Raw genomic sequence first — 19,150 nt, 5'->3', positions numbered from 1 at the left:
AAACCTGACGCAGACAGTACAGTTAGTATAAGAGAGTACTATCTCCTGCTCTGCAGCACCAGTCCCCACTCCTGGCTGCGCTGCATCTGATTCCAAATGTTTACTCTGCAATTAAACAGAGCCTATAAAAGGCAATGGGTTGGCTGCCAGACTCTGACTAGGGGTTCAGAGCAGCAGGAGAGAGGTTATAAATCGCTTTGATGCAGACCATAGTCTGAGGCCCAAATTCCTTTGCTGGAGCTAGTAAGAGCAGAACACTAGAGGAGAGCCAGAAACACAGATGATTCATGCCTTGCCCCTGACCACTTGGAGCAGGAGTGCATGCTGCTGTGCAGAAGAGCAGATGCAATGGGGGAAAAAAGGATACCAACTCAATCTTTGCCAAACTAGCCATTTGTCTGTCTATGGCTTTGAATGCACATCAACAAGTAGTTTGGATAAATATGTCATTCTCTAGAGTGGTGGAGTCAGTGTGTGGATAGAAAAACACAAATTCCACACATTGATATGTGATTTATTTTGTTTATAATGACTAACAGCTAGGTATCCATACAGACTCAACAGGGTTTTATTTCAATAGGGGGTTGATTCTTCTGCCCTTCAATCGTCCATTACTCTTGCCTGTTAATCTTCTCATCATTTAGGCTAAAGACTCAAACTGTAGGCCCACGGTGTACAATACACTCATGTTGGTCTTGGAATGATGTATCAGAAATGAAAATACAGGGGCGAGAGTTTCTCTCTTTATTTGATTTAGCTATGCTTCAAGAAAAATAATGCACAGAACATGTCAGTCTGATAAGAGGAGAGGGTAGAACATAATTTCAGGAAAACAAATACAATGCCTGTTATGATAAACAGTTTACATTTTATTCAAAACCTCTTAAATGTATATTCCCCATATTTGGGGACCCTATTAGATATTTTTTTTATACAATTCATTCTGGTATGAGAACGGTAGCCCTCCCCATCTGCAAAAGCAGGGTTTCTGCGGAAAGCTGAGTATCTTGGCTATTGATCGGTGCCTTCAAATCTTTGTTGTGATTTACTACCACATATGGGCAAACAAATGTATAAGGGCAGGCTGAGCCGATGACCTCATTTCAAGATGATTGCTACCTACATTTCGGTTTTCGTTGTGAAGCATAAACTAAATAAACACTGACTACGTTGATACTCACCGAAAGCCGGGACTCCACAGATCATGAGGATATTGTATTTGTCTGCCTGTGACCTACCGTTATTGATCACCAGTCCCGAGAGTAAAAATGTTTATTTTATGCTACGTTATCTACATCATACAAGGTACAGTAAACTTGGATTTAGTCTGTGTTTGAGCAATAGCTACAGGGGAGGTATCAAATTAATCCTGAGGCTCGTAGGAACAGATCTAGCATATTACCAATGTTATTGGTGTATCACTTAGTGGCAACATCGAATGTCCACCGAGTGACTATATATCTTTGCGCATCAAAATATGACGTTGCCCTCTTATGCGCTGTAGGCATCCATTCCACGGTAGTGGCTACTTTGGCACATTGACAGTATTGTAGTCAATGAAATATGCTTTCCAGGGCTATGCAGTTGACCTGGGTGGGACAAAGCAAGGGCTAGAACCTTTTAACATCCAGTGTGCAAAAAAAAGTGCAATTACCACATTCGGACACTTTGGAGAGATTGAAAGGACACTTGAATGTACCCTGGATACCCATAACACCCGTGAGGTTGATATGGTATAAATTGTGTTTTTATACAGAACAAATAATATTTAGGGATTGCAAATATGTAATAGCACTGGAATTATCTCATTTACAGACATATGCCCCTTTGGAGAGGTTTAGGGACATTTGGAAACGTCCCGTGACCACACTTGACACCACTTACTAAAACAGCTGCCCATTTCTTGTTGTAGGTCTATCATTCTAATTTTTTTTCTGATATTGTTCACGGTGTGGAAGCCATCTGATGTGTTTCCAGCTCTAGTCATCAATAATTCACGTATAGCTTGTCAATAAAAGATGACTTTCAAAATGAAATTAAAAAATGTTATTTTGTGTGTGCTTGATCTTGTGTATTCTAAGCTATGTAACTCCTATCTATCTTCTGATCCTTTCCTCATAGTCTCCCAGATGTCTTCTTTCCAAATGTTTGCATGTCAGAATAATGTAATTACACATTAATAGCAGTTACTTTTGGGTATGCCTATTTAGGCGGAAATCTAAATTTTGCCATTACACCTTATTAATTCAAATTAATGAGCAGTAGCTAGGCATATCCAAATCGTATTTAAGACTGGACACTGGACACTTTGTAACATATTTACAGTGAGAGCGACATAGTGCAACATTGTATTTTAGACCAGTGGGCTCCGTCTCTGGATTTGATAGTTGGATGGGACTTTAGAACGTGTTTTTTAAATGAGTAATTGTGTGCAATTCTGTAGGCCCCATAGCGGTCACCGGATGTACCACCGCAAGCTCCGTACTATTTCCATAAAAGGCATGCAGCAGCGGATATGCCCTTGTTATTCCCTACCAAACTGTTGACATTTCCTCAAATTAGTCAGTTATGAATGAAAGCATGGAATAAAACGACAGACAATGTATTTCTAAATAAGAGTTTGTATTTGGGGAAATAATTGAAACTCAAAGCCTAGAGGCAAAAAATACCCGCGAGAAAAGGACCCGATCGTAATAAAAATGATAAATTACATTGTGCGTAATTTCCCGCGTCACATTGTAACATTTCCCTTCCAATGACTGATAAAGAAAGTATAGTAGGAGCAGGGGCGATGACCGGTCGGGTCGTGCTATCCGGATTCCTTGGGGCGTCCCTACCCTAACCTTAACTCCTACCCTTACCATTTTATATTTAAACTTCAGTGGCATAGGGACGTTCCAAGGATCCCAGATAGCACTGATCGTGCTGGGAGAGAGTCCCTGCTGCACTATTTGAAAGGAAAAGACGGATTGGAGCTGGAGCAATGAGTGACGTTATCTGGTGGAAAGAGGGAGGGCGAAAAAGAGACGGCTGGACTCCATTAGCTGAAGCCTGAGGAGACCCTTTGGGATACTTCACTTGGACGAGTTCTTTGGGATTTTCTCTTTGAACAGACCTAGATACAGGATTTAGAAGAAAAAAACGTGTTGACTATCGAATCCTCTGAAGTTTTAGTGGCTTTTTGGATTTGGCTTGGTGTATTTGAGAAGGTGAGTGGACACAAACTGATTTAAATGTTCGTCCTCCCAGCTCGCAATAAATGTAGCCTAGTCAGTATTTTGCTCACTCTGCTGCTAGGAATTGAGTTTTGTACACCTACTGCGCATAAAAGACTGGTTATATCTGGTAAATAAATGAGGATTCATGTGTTTTAACTTCCTTTTTACTTCATGAAACTTAATTTAGTTAATTTATGGGCATGTTTTACTGGTTGACCATATTGTGTGCTCAGGAGTTCTTGCATGGGGCTGCTTACGTAATCAACTTCATAATTTGAATGGCTCTCTTTACCGTTAGAAAAAGCAGGTGAACACACAAATGGGAAGTGTTATTGTTTGCCATAACTAGGCCTGAAGCCTACCCTTTGTTCTCATTTGGTTATTGAATAATTGACTGCGTCCTCTGTTAATTCCAAACAAGCATAGTGATATCACAAGCATTCTTCAAATGGCTTATAAGATAACTTATACATTTGACTTAGATTCAAGGAAACACACTGTTGAAGTTATGGAAGCGCAACATTTTCCCAAATCAAAACACTAACACTGATCGGCTATGGTGGTGAGGGTCCTGTGCGTCCTCAAGTCACTTTCAGCCTGCATATGACAAACTAAATGAATGTAGCCTATGGCACGCACCAGGGTAACAGGTTTGCATTTTTCCTACCAGTTGAATGGAACAATGTTTAATATTGGGCAATTTTTCCTAATTGTTATGATTTGTGTCAGGATGGCGCTGGACGGTATACGGATGCCCGATGGCTGCTATGCCGACGGGACGTGGGAACTGAAGATGCACGTGACAGACCTCCACAGGGATGTGTCTTTGAGGGTCACTGGCGAGATCCACGTTGGTGGGGTCATGCTCAAACTCGCGGAGAAACTCGGTGAGAGATGTTTAATGGTGTCACACTCCTTTTAGTACAGATCTGCTGAAAATGTGCCTAAATGTTCTGTTTTTATGTCCCATATCATTCAAACCTTTTGGAATATAAATAATGTTTTGTCCCTTTTGATTTATGTCAATGATTTTTATTTCCCCACGTTGTTTTATGCTTCTATTCAACATTTGTTTTCCTTCTGTGGTTGACTAAGGAGGAGGAAGGCCATAGTTGGTCATGAGGCAATGTTCTTTAGCCCCTTTACCTCCCATCTGCAGATGGGTTCTCTATGGCAGTTACCTTGTCATATTTGTGGAACAGTAAATATCTTTGTTTGAAACATTGTTACTCAACGGACCACTGGAATGCCAGTTCCGGTAAACACATTAACAGATAATAGCAACCTGTAACCAGTGAGTGACATGTATGAAAGATCGGGCTACTGTATTGGCTTAAGTGGGAATTCAGAATCTATCTAGCCAGTAATGTTTTATATGGACACACGGTTGTTTCATGGTGGAAAAGGGTCATGGTGGCAGTGCAGTTTGGGTCTTGACAGCATGTCGAATGTGCCCGAATACCCAACTTTCCTCCATTGCACAAAGTTTTATTCCCTGGCCTGCCCGTTTCCCTGTTTAGCCCTCCTGTTAAAGCTCAGGATAATTGGGGCCTTTGTTCCCTGTGGTCGTCTGTGCTGCATTTAAACCAGGCTCATAATCTTCATTGCTGCTGCACCATGTGGGAAGACATGAATGTGTGTGGTTGTATGAAGCTGTGTATGCAATCCTCACTCTTCTGATGGCCTGGATTCTTTGTTCCAGGACAAGGGTGTGTGTGTTTGAAGGGGGTTGTCCAGCTTGTTGAAATATTGAACTCTTTCACTGCTCTTAATATTAGTCAATAGGTTGTGTGTTCATGGTACTTTTCTCAGTCTGCAGGAATCATATTATGCATGGTCCTGACTACCTCTGGCTACCTGTTGGTCTTTTGAGTTATCGCCAGTAGATTCCAGTGGTTTGATGGCCATGGATTAGAATAGCTTGGTTCGGCTGACCATGACTGGTGGTTGTTCTGGTCACACTGAACCAAAACAACACTATGTGAGTGGAGTAGGCCTAGTTTGTATGTGAGGAGACGCACACAAGACTCCCCATTGGCAACATCACCAGTGTCTTCATTATCTCTTGATTACAGTAAAAGCACTGCCGCTGGGCTAACTAGTTACTAGTCACTCCAGTCATATTGACTTCTTAAACTATTATTTGTTTTGATTACACTCACGTGAGGGTTGAGAAGTTTAAGTAGCTGCCATGGCTGTCCTAAAACACTCCCCACAGTTTACTGGTTGGTTGATTGTTTTCACATTAAAATAGGTTTAGTCAGGTTGTTTTTGATTGTAATCATTAACCCAGCCCCTCTGTAGACTTCACACATGACTAGTCACTCCAGTCACCACTACTCACTACCTTTTTCAGGTACAGTACATTGGCCTGTTGCTCGGAATACTGTACCTATGACCAACAGAGAAACCGGTTAGTCAGTTGCATCAATGTGATGATCAAGTATGATCAGAGTTTTGGGTGGAAATCAACAGGTTGGCTTTGAACTTGAGTGGGAGCATGGGACCCTCACATGATGAAACCGACATGGGCATCCCCCTCCCCTCTCATGTGACACTGGTGTAGGCACCACCTCTTTGTGCTTTTCCCCAACTGTAAGTGACCTGCTTTCATGCCTCAAAGTCCACCCACCTTTCTCACTCGTGACATTGTTGAATAGTTCAGAACAGACCCCTCTGAACTGTTCTCAAGTGCTCTAGTTACATGTACACATGGATTCGCTGTTTGGTTGGATGCGATGCGAGTCCTATAGTTGTCTTGTAGTATGCAGGCTCTTTTGTAGGGCACTTTTTGAAGGTAGTGAACACACGCACACATGCTGGGGGACACTTAGGTGCCACACACTTCTGGCATGCATGTCCTCTGTCACAGACACAAAGGACGTCCTTGTGTTTCTGTTTGTGGGACAATCTTTGGCATGCCTTACACTGCATTGTGTCACACACACACATACTAAATTAAGATCCCAGGACCTCTCATGATGGTTTCACAGCTATTGTTCACAGTTATTATTCAAAGCACAGCACTTGTTTTTTTTTTACCAGCAGTTGTCTTATTTATTGTGTTTGTTTTGATATATAGTGGGCCGTGGCATGTCTGCATCATGCATGTCCGTGTGTGTGCTGTTCATGTCCATTTGCGAGTGCTGTCCGTGTGTGTGTGTTCTATGTCTTATCCCTCAGCCCTCCATCTCCTTCTATAAGCAGTGGTCTTCCTCCTATCTCTGAGTCTCAGATGGGGAGCAGGAGCTCCAGGATGATGGATTAAACTGAAATGCCAGGAAAGCACTTTGCTATTGATTACAGCCTTCATTCTCCTTCAGCCTGCAGAGAGGAGAGCTGTATTTAAGGCTGCATAATTGATCACCCCCCCTCTGATTGCCCCCTCACTCACTACTTCACTTGTTTGTGTCTGCTGGCTTTAGACATTGAAAAATAACAGAGTAATAGAGTGCTTCCTTTGAAAGCTTTCTGTTGGAATCGAAGAAGGGGAAACAAACATCCAACATAACAACATTAGCAGTCAGATTTATTTGATGAAGATAGAACATTTGTCATACTGTATTATATAAACCATTGTAGAAAGTCTAGCTTTATCTGTAGAACTTCTATTAGATTATGGTTCACGATCAACTTCGGGTTAATGAGTTGCACTAATTGTCCAACTTGGTCCAACTTGATTTTACACTCAACCATGAGCTGCTCAGTTTCACACCGTAAACCATCGTTTGCCACGTCCTGAGAACATTTCAACACCAGACATCGCCTCCATCTAGAGGTCTGTGAGGGACGGATTTCTTCATCCCGCAGCTTTTCATACCGCTCCCGCTGGCTTTCTGTCCGACTCCCACCAGCTCCCGCTGGCTTTCTGTCCGACTCCCACCAGCTCCCGCAAGAACTGGTCTAGAACCCAACCACAGTCCCGCAATGTTATTTTTGGCATATGTGACGCAGCTCGCTTGCCAGCCGTGGTCACAGACTCCTTGCTCAGTCCAAATGCTACGCCACGCCCAAGACATTCGTGTCTATAAAGTTCATTTCTGGAATTTCTTTCCTTAATGCGTTTGAGCCAATCAGTTGTCATGACAAGGTAGGAGTGGGATACAGAAGATAGACCCACTCGGTAAAAGACCAAGTCCATATTATGGCAAGAACAGCTCAAATAAGCAAAGAGGAAACAACAGTCCATCATTACGTTAAGAAGGTCAGCCAATCTGGAAAATTTCAAGAACTTTGAAAGCTTCTTCAAGTGCAGTTGCAAAAACTATCAAGCGCTATGATGATGATGAGCTCTCATGAGGACCGCCACAGGAAAGGAAGACCCAGAGTTACCTCTGCTGCAGAGGATAAGTTCATTCGAGTTACCAGCCTCAGAAATTGCAGCCCAATAAATGCTTCACAGAGTTCAAGTAACAGACACATCTCAACATCAACTGTTCAGAGGAGACTGCGTATCAGGCCTTCATGGTTGAATTGCTGCAAAGAAACCACCACTAAAGGACACCAATGATAAGATGAGACTTGTCTGGGCCAAGAAACATGTGCAATATACATCAGACCAGTGGAAATCTGTCCTTTTGATCCGATGAGACCAAATTTGAGATTTTTGATTCCAATTGCTGTGTCTTTGTGAGACTCAGAGTAGGTGAACAGATGATCTCCGCATGTGAGGTTCCCACTGGGAAGTGAGGAGGAGGTGTGGGGGTGCTATGTTGGTTACACTGTTTGTGATTTTATTTAGAATTCAAGGCACACTTAATCAGCATGGGTACCACAGCATCCTGCAATCCCATCTGGTTTAAACTTCGTTTGTTTTTTAACAGGACAATGACCCAACACACCTCCAGGCTGTGTAAGGGCTATTTAACCAAGGAGAGTGAAGGAGTGCTGCATCAGATGACCTGGTCTCCACAATCACCCGACCTCAACCTAGTTGAGATGGTTTGGGATGAGTTGGATCGCAGATTGAAGGAAAATCAGAAAACAAGTACTCAGCATATGTGGGACCACCTTAAAGACTGTTGGAAAATAATTACAGGTGGAGCTGATTGAGAGAATGCCAAGAGTGTGCAACGCTTTCATCAAGGCAAATGGAGGCTACTTTGAAGAATCTCAAATTTAAAATATATTTAGACTTTAACACTTTGGTTATTACATGATTCCATGTGTGATAGTTTTGACGTTGTCACTCTTCTACAATGTAGAAAATAGTAAAAACAAAAATAAAAAAAAAACCTTGAATGAGTAGGTGTGTCCAAACTTTTGACTGGTACTGTAAGTATTCAGACCCTTTCCTCAATACTTTGTTGAAGCACCTTTTGGCAGTGATTACAGCCTCGTCTTCTTGGGTATGACCCTTTAAGCTAGGCACACAGGTATTTGGGGAGTTTCTCCCATTTGTCTCTGCAGATCCTTTCAAGCTCTGTCAGGTTGGATGGGCAGCATAGCTGCACAGCTATTTTCAGGTCTCTCCAGAGATGTTCGATTGGGTTCAAGTCCTGGCTCTGGCTGGACCACTCAAGGACATTCTGAGTCCTGCGTTTTGTCTTGGGTGTGTGCTTAGAGTCGTTGTCCTATTAGAAGGTGAACCTTTGTCCCTGAACCTGCTCCAGAGCGCTCAGGACTTCAAGGATCTCTCTGTACTTTGCTCCGTTCATCTTTCCCTCAATCCTGACTAGTCGCCCAGTCCCTGCCGTTGAAAAACATCCCAACAGCATGATTTGTGCCACCACCATGCTTCACTATAGGGATGGTGACAGGTTTCGTCCAGCTGTGACACTTGGCATTCAGGCCAAAGAGTTCAATCTTGGTTTCATCATACCAGAGAATCTTGTTTCCCATGGTCTGAGAGTCTTTAGGTGCCTTTTGGCAAACTCCAAGCGGGCTGCCGTTCCTTTTACTGAGGAGTGGCTTTCATCGACCATAACGGCCTGATTGGAGTGCTGCAGAGATGGTTGTCTGTCAGGAAGGTTCTCCCATCTCCACAGAGGAGCTCTGTCTGCATGACCATCAGTTCTTGTCACCTCCTGTACCAAGGCCCTTCAATCCCGATTGCTCAATTTGGCTGGGCGGGCTGCTCGAGGAATAGTCTTGGTGGTTCCAGTCTCATTCCATTTAAGAATGATGGAGGCCACTGTGTTCTTGGGGACCTTCAATCCTGCAGACATTTTTTTGGTACCCTTCCCCAGATCTGTGCCTCAACACAATCTTGTCTCGGAGCGCTACGGACAATTCCTTCGACCTCATGGCTTGGTTTTTGCTCTGACATGCACTGTCAACTGTGGGACCTTTTCATATAGACAAGTGTGGGCATTTCCAAGTGTATGTAAACACACTGTAGATTTCTCCTGCACAATGTATTTGGCTTGTGTATCAGAGTTCCAGGAATAGGGTTTGTTAGAAAAGCCAAACATTCGATTTAGGGGTTGTGAGGAAGTTCCTTTAACAATACACAGTACTCTGAGTGATTTCTGAGGGAGGTGGAAAGCTTGGAGGAGATGGGAGTAGGATTCAACTGCACCTAGACATCTTTTGTTTTCCCTTCCTCTTCCTAATGCATATGGCTAGTATTCGAGGGGGTTAAGCTGATCCTAGAGCTGTGTTGTAAGGGATAGAGTGGCGCAGGGCTGGTTCAGAGGAAGGGGAGGTGGGGATGAGGGGGAGGTGGGGATGAGGGGGGGGGGGGTAGAAGGGATGAGGGGGGGGGTGGGTAGAAATGAGGGGGGGATAGAAGGGAGGTGGGGATGAGGGGGGGGGGTAGAAATGAGGGGGGCGGTAGAAGGGAGGTGGGGATGGGGGGGTAGAAGGGAGGTGGGGATGGGGGGGGGTAGAAGGGAGGTGGGGATGGGGGGGTAGAAGGGAGGTGGGGATGAGGGGGGGGGGGTAGAAGGGAGGTGGGGATGAGGGGGGGGTTAGAAATGAGGGGGGGGTAGAAGGGAGGTGGGGATGAAGGGAGGTGGGGATGGGGGGGGGGGGGGGTAGAGGGGATGTGTATGATGTGAGCCACTGCTCTAGAATTCCATAAAAGTATTCTGGGGAGCAGGAAATGACTTCCAGGGTTTGGCATGTGGACACTGCAGTGCCGTCATTCCAATACCTCCTGCTGCCTGCTTCAGCTCTAACCCTCTCTTTTTTCTTTCTGTCTTTGGTTCACTTTCTTTCTCTGTGCCTGCCATCGACTACTCCCTTCTTGGAAAATATATTGCGTATGAGGAGCCTGGGCCCTGAACTTTTTTTGGGGGGGGGGTGGGGGGTATTTATAAGCCATGTATGCAATGTCAAAGTAGTTGCCCTCTTTGCCCTTTTTTTTATTTTGATGTCTTTTTAATGAGTAGACACTATTTAAAAGTCGGATGTATTTATTTTGGATTTGAATGTGGGAGCAAAGGTCTGCCTGGGTATGTTTGTAGTATGGGGGCGTTAGTTAGCGATTTGAGATGTATTGGCCTTAACCAACTGACATTTCCTTTAAAAAGCGGTGACTAGGTTTTCCCAGTACTCCAATCAGAATGGGAGGTTTGAGTGGTCTATTACGTTGTTGTGTTTTGGACAGTTTCCCCCCTGACAAACCTGTCCAATTCGGTGCTTCATTTATAAACGTTGGGTACATTTTTAAACTAAATGTCTGCATGCTCTGTTTCTGAAAAGACTGCATGCACAAAAATATTGAGATTCATAAACTTGGCACACGCCATACATACACGTCTCCCGTTATAAATCAGAAAAACTGTGAACGAGCATTATAACTCTGCATGAATAACGCCCATTATTCACCTTTTTTATGGTGACAATAACGCCCTTATTTGCTGTATACTTCCGAAGTATTGGAATTAGGCCAAGACGGTAGGCTGTCTAAAGGAAATGGCAATTGCAAACATGATCAAATGCCTTTGGAGGTGTTGGCAGAATGTTTTCTTGTGTCATTTGCTGTAGCTGGCTGTTTCTGAAAGACAAAAACAATAGCAAATTGTTGTGGACCTGTAAACGGATTGTTTGAATTCAATGTTTTGCATTTACTGTTTCCCGAACCTAAATATGCTGCACTGTCCCTGAATTCTGAAACATTGTCTACTCAGATTTTTTTTTAAAACAACAGTAGGCCATTTTACAGTGGTAGCCTGTTAAATTCTACTGTGTTGTCAACTGTGCTCCCTTTCGGATGTATAGAGCAAACACTTGAAATGATATTAGCCTATATAATAGGCCCAATTAAATGAGATGTGTGTGCTAATTTGTTGTATGGCTACTTGGGGAATATGAACTCCTCATTGCTGGAAAAAGTGTACACTTGAAAATGAAATGGTGCATCTTGAGATTTCATCCTGCAAAATGTCAAATACATTTGCACAAGGCAACGAACTGGCGCATGTATAGAGTTGAAGTTTACATACACATAGGTTGGAGTCATTAACTTGTTTTTCAACCACTCCACAAATGTCTTGTTTTGGCAAGTCGGTTAGGACATCTACTTTGTGCAAGAAATGGTTTAGACAGATTATTTCACTGTATCACAGTTCCAGTGGATCAGAAGTTTACATACACTAAGTTCACTCTGCATTTTAAACAGCTTGGAAAATTCCAGAAAATTATGTAATGGCTTTAGAAGCTTCTGATAGGCTAATTGATATCATTTGAGTCAATTGGAGGTGTACCTGTGGATGTATTTCAAGGCCTACCTTCAAACACAGTGCCTCTTTGCTTGACATCATGGGAAAATCAAAAGAAATCAGCCAAGACCTCAGGAAAAAAATTGTAAACCTTCACAATTCTGGTTCATCTTTGGGAGCAATTTCCAAACGCCTGACGGTACCACGTTCATCTGTACAAACAATAGTACACAATTATAAATAACATGGGACCACGCAGCCGCCATACCGCTCAGTTCAGTCTCCTAGAGATTAACGTACTTTGGTGCGACAAGTGCAAATCATTCCCAGAACAACAGCAAAGGACCTTGTGAAGATGCTGGAGGAAACGGCTACAAAAGTATCTATATCCACAGTAAAATGAGTCCTTTATCGAAATAACCTGAAAGGCTGTTCAGCAAGGAAGAAACCACTGCTCCAAAACTGCTATAAAAAAGCCAGACTATGGTTTGCAACTGCACATGGGGACAAAGATTGTACTTTTTTGGAGAAATATCCTCTGGTCTAGAACTGTTTTGCCATAATGACCATCGTTATGTTTGGATGATAAAGGGGAAGCCTGCAAGCCGAAGAACACCATCACAACTGTGAAGCGCGGTGGTGGCAGCATCATGTTGTGGGGGTGCTTTGCTGCAGGAAGGACTGTTGCACTTCACAAAATAGATGGCATCATGAGGGAGGAAAATGATGTGGATATATTGAAGCAATATCTCAAGAGATCAGTCAGCAAGTTAAAGCTTGGTCGCAAATGGGTCTTCCAAATGGACAATGACCCCAAGCATACTTCCAAAGTTGTGGCAAAATGGCTTAAGGACAACAAAGTCAAGGTATTGGAGTGGCCATCACAAAGCCCTGACCTCAATCCTATAGAAAATTTGTGGGCAGAACTGAAAAAGCGTGTTTGTGCAAGGAGGCCTACAAACCTGACTCAGTTACACCAGCTTTGTTAGGTGGAATGGGCCAAAAATCACCCAACCTATTGTGGGAAGCTTGTGGAAGGCTACCTGAAACGTTTGACCCAAGTTAAACAATTTAAAGGCAATGCTACCAAATACTAATTGAGTGTATGTAAACTTCTGACCCACTGCGAATGTGATGAAAGAAATAAAAGCTGAAATAAATCTTTCTACTATTATTCTGACATTTCACATTATTAAAATAAAGTGGTGATCCTAACTGACCTAAGACGGGGACATTTTACTAGGATAAAATGTCAGTAATTGTGAAACTGAGTTTAAATGTAGTTGGCTAAGGTGTATGTAAACTTCTGAATTCAACTGTATTTTGTGGGTATGCAATGTTTATAATGAGGCCCCAGAGAAAGCTGGTCTGTGTTTGACAATGGCACGGACAGGGGGTTTGTGAGGAAACGGATGCGATTTATCACAGGATGTGACTTCCTGTGTAATTTTGCTTCTTAACCTCCCCTCCACTCTGCTCTCCTTGTGTTTAGGGGCTTTCTGGACGGATGCAGAGCCTTCCCAGAATTGTCTTTGGTTTGGAATAAGGGTCTTTGCTGCCTACAAAGAGAAAGATGATCAGATGGTCTCCCTTTCTCCCTAAAGAGCAGGAAATGTCTCAAATATCCCGCATTGTTAGCTGTTCATGCTTCATCTTCCCTATCGTGTTGCCATGACAAATCAGAGGTAGCACATGGATTGAGTCGTGACTGTGAAGCAGCCTTGTCCATTGGTCAGAATCCTTCACAACCATAGAGGGAGAGATGGCCTGACTGAGCCAGGCGATAGCCCCACTCTGCTCTAATCTATCATACAGGAAGTAGTTAGGCTAAGTAGCAACCCTGGCCTGCCCAGAGCTTTCCTGTTACAGTAGCAAGATCCTGCTGGGATTTAGTCTCCAAATCCCCCCCCCCCGCCACACACACACACACTTTGCGGCCTCCACCATCCCCAAGAGGTGGTGGTCTACTCCCACAATCACAAAAATGTTGCACAACCACCACCTTGTCAAAAGCTGAGCACGACACTACAAATGGTCTTGAATTGCCCATATCGAGACTAAATCTAAATGCAAAATGTTTCCAAAGATGGCAGAGATCAAGAACTGTTCCCTTCTCTCCCTCCCTTAAGCTAGCAAATTGCCGGTTCTTGGACCGTTCTGCTTGCTGTTAAAAATCCAGCTACTTTCTCAATAAGCTGTAGTAGTACAGTTAGCTGTGTACATTGCTGTATTTATTGTGTTTTTGTGTAATTATTGTAATGTGTTCAATGTGTTTTTACTACGTGCTGAAAAATGAATTGCCCCCCCGGGGACAATAGACCACTTTTAATTATGTTTGGCAACTCAAACATGCAGTGGATAGGCCTTTCATGGCTCCTCCTTTTGGAATCTGATACTGTTGTTTTTGTTGTCCCCGACCTCTGTCCTCTCCCAGTGCTGCTTGGTGGCTTGGCTGTCTTCTGTCCTTACGCCCAAGGAGGAAGCTGTCTGCCGGCCACATTGTCGGAGAAACACCAAGCACCTGTGGGTCAATGGAGTAAACTGATATTGTTTTTGTTTTGGTGCCTAGCCTAAGTTCCATTCCAAAACCCTGTCTCCTCCCCCTCTATCCTCATTTAATCTCTTTTAGGAAACCTAGGGCCTATTGGAAAGAGCTAGGCCTACTTTCGAGATGGTGGCCAAGGCTATGGGGGTTTTGATACTTTTGCGAAGGTGGGTGTGAGCGAAGCAAGGTTATGATTTCTCTGAAAATTATACTGGTCAGAGATTGGGGGGACATCACATTAGCATGATGGATTGTCCGTGAGTATGGCAGATCTCCCATCGCCGATGCCTTTGGGGATGTATGGATGTCTTCTGGAGTGAGTGAGCCTCTTGTTTTGTTATCTAATAACCCCCACAGCAACAGATCTCTCCATCACCCCCATCTCTCTGAGACAGGCCCGACTCTCAGTAAATCCTAGGGGTCATGTTCAGTAGGTAAGGCCAGACCTCTCCCCTTACGGACCTGTCTCGCTGTCTCGCTCGCTCTCTCAATTTGCTTTATTGGCATGACGTAGCAATGTACATATTGCCAAAGCTTGCTTTGGATATTTACAATATGAAAATAATAAGAATCAAAATAGTTAACAAAGGAACAGTAACAACAATAACCAAGGGTCAAAATAACCATACAATAAGCATACAGTAAAGGACATGTGTAGGTTGATTGGTCTGTCAGACACTGTCCCTCATCTTATGTCAGGCAGCAATGTAGTGTGCTGCCAACCCACAGCTCTCTGCGTCCTCCCCCAACAGGACGGTTAGTCTACTCTCATCAGAGGTCTTTGAAACCTTGAATAAGGGTTTCAAATTTGGGGAAATTACACTCTAATTGTTTTATATTTTTGACATTTTGTCAGGAAATGCAGCTCTGTCTCGAGTTCTGCTGTTGTGCAATGGTTGCACAGCCTTTCCTGCATCTACCCTTCTCAATGGCAAGGCTGTGCTCACTGAGCCTGTACTTTGTCAAGGTTTTGATCAATAACTATGGTCAAATAGTTAGCCACGGTGTACTGTTGCTTGTGTTTCCCAATAAGCAATGTAGTTTTATTTGGACTTTTATTTAACTACGCAAGTCAGTTAAGAACAAATTCTTATTTTCAATGACGGCCTAGGAACAGTGGGTTCTGCCCCAGAACAGCCGTGTTCAGGGGCAGAACAAAATATGTTTATCTTGTCAGCTCGGGATTCGATCTTGCAACCTTTGTCTTACCAGTCCAACACTCTAACCACAGGGCTATTTAGTAAATTAACAGAAGTTGGGAATTGTTTGGGATATTTGGGAGGATTTCTCACAGTAGAGGAAAAAGTGCATTTCTGTCTCCACCTCCTCTGTTGTGCCGTGACCACAGACACTCCTTTTTGGGATTCCCTTTCTTATAGCCAATTAGTGGTCTGAGCCTGTACATGGTGAGAATCTCTCTGTTTTGTGTCAGAGAGTAGAGATATTCTGCTAATTTGTATTCTCTTTTGAGGGAAAAATAGCAATTTAGTTTATTCTGTGTTTTTTGTTTCATTTTCTCAAATAGGTTTTCATTTCTGTAACAATGATTAATTTCCCCATGTGTTTGGATTATATTAGGGTTGTTTTGGGTTTCCAATTGTTTTGGTGCTTAATTTCAAATGGTGCCAAAATGTTGGTGTCCTTCTCTTTATATTTACATTTAAAGGTAATCTTCCGAGTTCCGCTCTGCATGCATTATTTTGTACTTTATTTAGGATATCTGCAGAATTCTGTATGTAGATTTTATATTGGGTGTTTTTTCTTCCAATGCTTATCGTAATTACCAAATGGACCTCTTGGTCCGTCTCTCTCTCTCCCTATTTCTCTCTCGGTCTGTGTTTCTCTCAGCTCTAACCCTAGCTCTGAGCTTATCCTGGGACTCAGGTAGCTCATGGGTCTTCTACACTGATTCTCCTTCACCATAACACACATTGCATCTTTGGGGAAAGCCTGGGTGAGCCTGCGAGGGAAATCCTCCAGGATACTCCTAGCTCCACCTCTAATCCACAAGTTGCTGCCTGGCTGAATGCTGAGCATGGGCTCTGTGCTAGCATCTAGTAGCATCAGGAGCATGCTTAACCATGGACAGTAGCTAGGGCCTTTAACTGGAACGTGTCTGTCTGTCCTCCTGACCTGGTCCTGTTGGACCTCCTGACGGGGTCTTTTTAGCTGGTGTCCCAGAGGAAGGATTAGTGTGCCTGGCAATAAAATCTTCAGGATTAAAACTGTCCAATGGCCTGTCTTTTCTGTCTGGAGGCCTGTCTTCAGAACATGTTCACACCTCTTGACTTTCTCCACATTTTGTTGGGTTACAAAGTGGGATTAAAATGTATTTGTTTTTTTTCAACGATCTACACAAAATATTCTGTCGAAGTGCTAACATTTGTAAAAACCCCTGAGTCGATACATGTTAGAATCACCCGTGGCAGAGATTTGTCTCTACGAGCTTTCCACACCTGGATGGTGCCCATTATTCTTTCAAACATTATTCAAGCTCTGCCAAATTGATTGTTTATTGCTTGGCATAGATTTTTAAGCAGATTTAAGTCGAAACTGTAACTCGGCCACTCTGGAACCTTCACTGTCTTCTTGGTAAACAACTCCAGTATAGATTTGGCCTTGTGTTTTAGGTTAATTAATCTCCGTGTCTGGTGGAAAGCAGACTGAACCAGCATTTCCTCTAGGATTTTGCCTGTGCTTAAAGTAGATTTTATTTTTTTTATCCTGAAAAGGACTGAGGAGTTTAATGATTACAGGCATGCCCATAACATGATGCAAGCAACCCCTATGCTTGAAAATATGGAGAGTGGTACCCAGTAATGTGTTGTATTGGATTTGCCCCAAATTGTCTTGAATTGCCCATATCGAGACTAAATCTAAATGCAAAATGTTTCCAAAGATGGCAGAGATCAAGAACTGTTCCCTTCTCTCTGTATTCAGGATAATCTTTTTCTGTGTGACCTTAGTGCCTTTTTGAAAACATCATGATGCACGTTTTGGAATATTTTTATTCTGTGTCTGAGGACTTCTGTCAACTGTCATGTGATTGAGAGGATCAAGTCTGTCCGTCTATCAGTGCAGCCCCATTATAGCACATCGAGCCTTCTCCACTTAATTCACTGCTAGAACTGTCTGGGCTGCATTAGCTCCCCAGTCGCCACTCATGCTGCACAGAAGTTAACACTTGAATAATATAACACTGCATGTAGAAATGTCAACTGTTCCTTACTTTTCGCAAAACAATGTCAAGACAGACTAGAACTCTTTTTTTTTTTTTTTCCAATGCAAGACGATACCGGTAGCTTCCAGCTTTAATTATAGGCTAAGTTTCCTTGCTAGTTTACAGATTAATTCACTATCCTAGTACTTACTGCAAAATATGCTGAATTTAAAGCTGATTGTCGCCAAAAACATTATTAATTAACTTAGTCTTCCCTCGCCATCAAACTCATTCACTTCTTCGTCTTCCTTTGCCTCCCATCTGGTTTACACTAGATTTCATGTTCATGGCTAGAAAGAAACAACATTTAGTCAGTTTTGACTTTCCGAAGCAGGTTAGGAGAATTAGGTTAAGGTTAGGAAAAGGGTTAGAGTTAGCTAAAATGCAAAAATAAAAAAGCCGGATCCCTTATAGTCATGATCAGAAAGCATTAGAAACTTCAGCGTCTGAGAAAAGGGATACAAAGGCTATACCATATGTATATTTCATGTTAGTGCATGATACACTATTACAGAACACTCTGATTGGTTATTGGCAACTCTGGCCTGCTCTTCAGAAGTGTAATTCTAAGGTTAAAATAGAGACACATTTAGAAATAAGGTTTGAATGTGGTACAGCATTAGTACAAAAGAAACTCCAGAGGGAGATGGTAAGAATAGATCTATTCCAGTCATCAGCTGTTTGTTGTTTATTGTATGTGTTGTTGATGTACTCGTCGGCTTTCTAGAAATACTTCAAAATGCATCCTTTATTGAGGGAAGATTTATACGAGACTCTATAAATCTACAGCCCTACTTTGCTCAAAATATTCCAGGTTTCTAAATCTTAGACCAGGGTTTCCCAAACTCTGTCCTCGGGACCACAAGGGGTGCATGTTTTGGTTTTTGCCCTAGCACTACACAGCTGATTTGAAATAATCAACTAATCATCAAGCTTTGATCATTTGAATCAGCTGAGTAGTGCTAGGGCAAAAAACAAAACGTGCATCCCTTGGGATCCTGAGGACCGAGCTCAGGAAATGTGGTCTTGGAAAACTATCTATCTTGAGGGGTGACGAAGTTTTATCAGAACTCTTCAGTCAATATCTAAAGATCTCTCCTAGTCTTACCATAAGTTTTCCTGTGTGCTTTGCTCCAATCTTTTCACCAAAGCCTTTTCTGATCTACATGGATATTTACAAAATAGCTCTGGATTGTGCGTCCCCAGGCTGAACGCAATATTTCACAGTAGCATCTCACACTGCAACACCATGTAATGCCATTTTACATGCATGCCACAGTTTGTCACCACTTTAAACCGCAAATTAGTTTTTGCGTTTTTCTGTTAAACTATAAGGAAGATTGTGAATTCACATGGAACTTTATCAATGCAGAATATGATCCTATTTCAGTATGACTGCTCGGGGGAAATGAAGTTCAAGCTACTGCAGTTGAGTGGCCACTTGCTCTTGTGTGTGTGTGTCTGATAGTGATCATTTGAGGGAAAGGGTTTTGGCTAAAATAAGCATTGAGACGATGCACACTTGCTGTCCAAATTGCCGCCAGCAGATACCATAGACTTC

At 42.8% G+C, this 19,150-nt stretch overlaps 1 protein-coding gene across 8 annotated transcripts in view; it reads left to right on the top strand.

Moving 5' to 3' along the window:
• The first annotated feature begins 2,567 nt into the window (after positions 1 to 2,567).
• fermt2 (FERM domain containing kindlin 2) overlaps positions 2,568 to 19,150 on the top strand; it is an 86,745-nt gene continuing 70,162 nt past the window's right edge. For 6 of the 8 annotated variants that reach the window (XM_021574112.3, XM_021574111.3, XM_090211135.1 and 3 more), the window contains exons 1-2: positions 2,731 to 3,209; positions 3,948 to 4,105. In XM_021574112.3, the coding sequence (XP_021429787.2) occupies positions 3,949 to 4,105 (157 nt within the window). In that variant the 5' untranslated portion in view covers positions 2,731 to 3,209; position 3,948. Of the gene's footprint in view, positions 3,210 to 3,947; positions 4,106 to 19,150 lie in introns of all 8 variants that reach the window. The other 2 variants (XM_090211136.1, XM_021574110.3) reach the window with 1 other exon arrangement.

This window comes from Oncorhynchus mykiss, chromosome 19 (genome assembly GCF_057628025.1).
Source record: "Oncorhynchus mykiss isolate SJ-2025 chromosome 19, ASM5762802v1, whole genome shotgun sequence".
NCBI classification, from domain to species: domain Eukaryota; kingdom Metazoa; phylum Chordata; class Actinopteri; order Salmoniformes; family Salmonidae; genus Oncorhynchus; species Oncorhynchus mykiss.
This window is presented reverse-complemented; position numbering and strand designations above follow the sequence as displayed.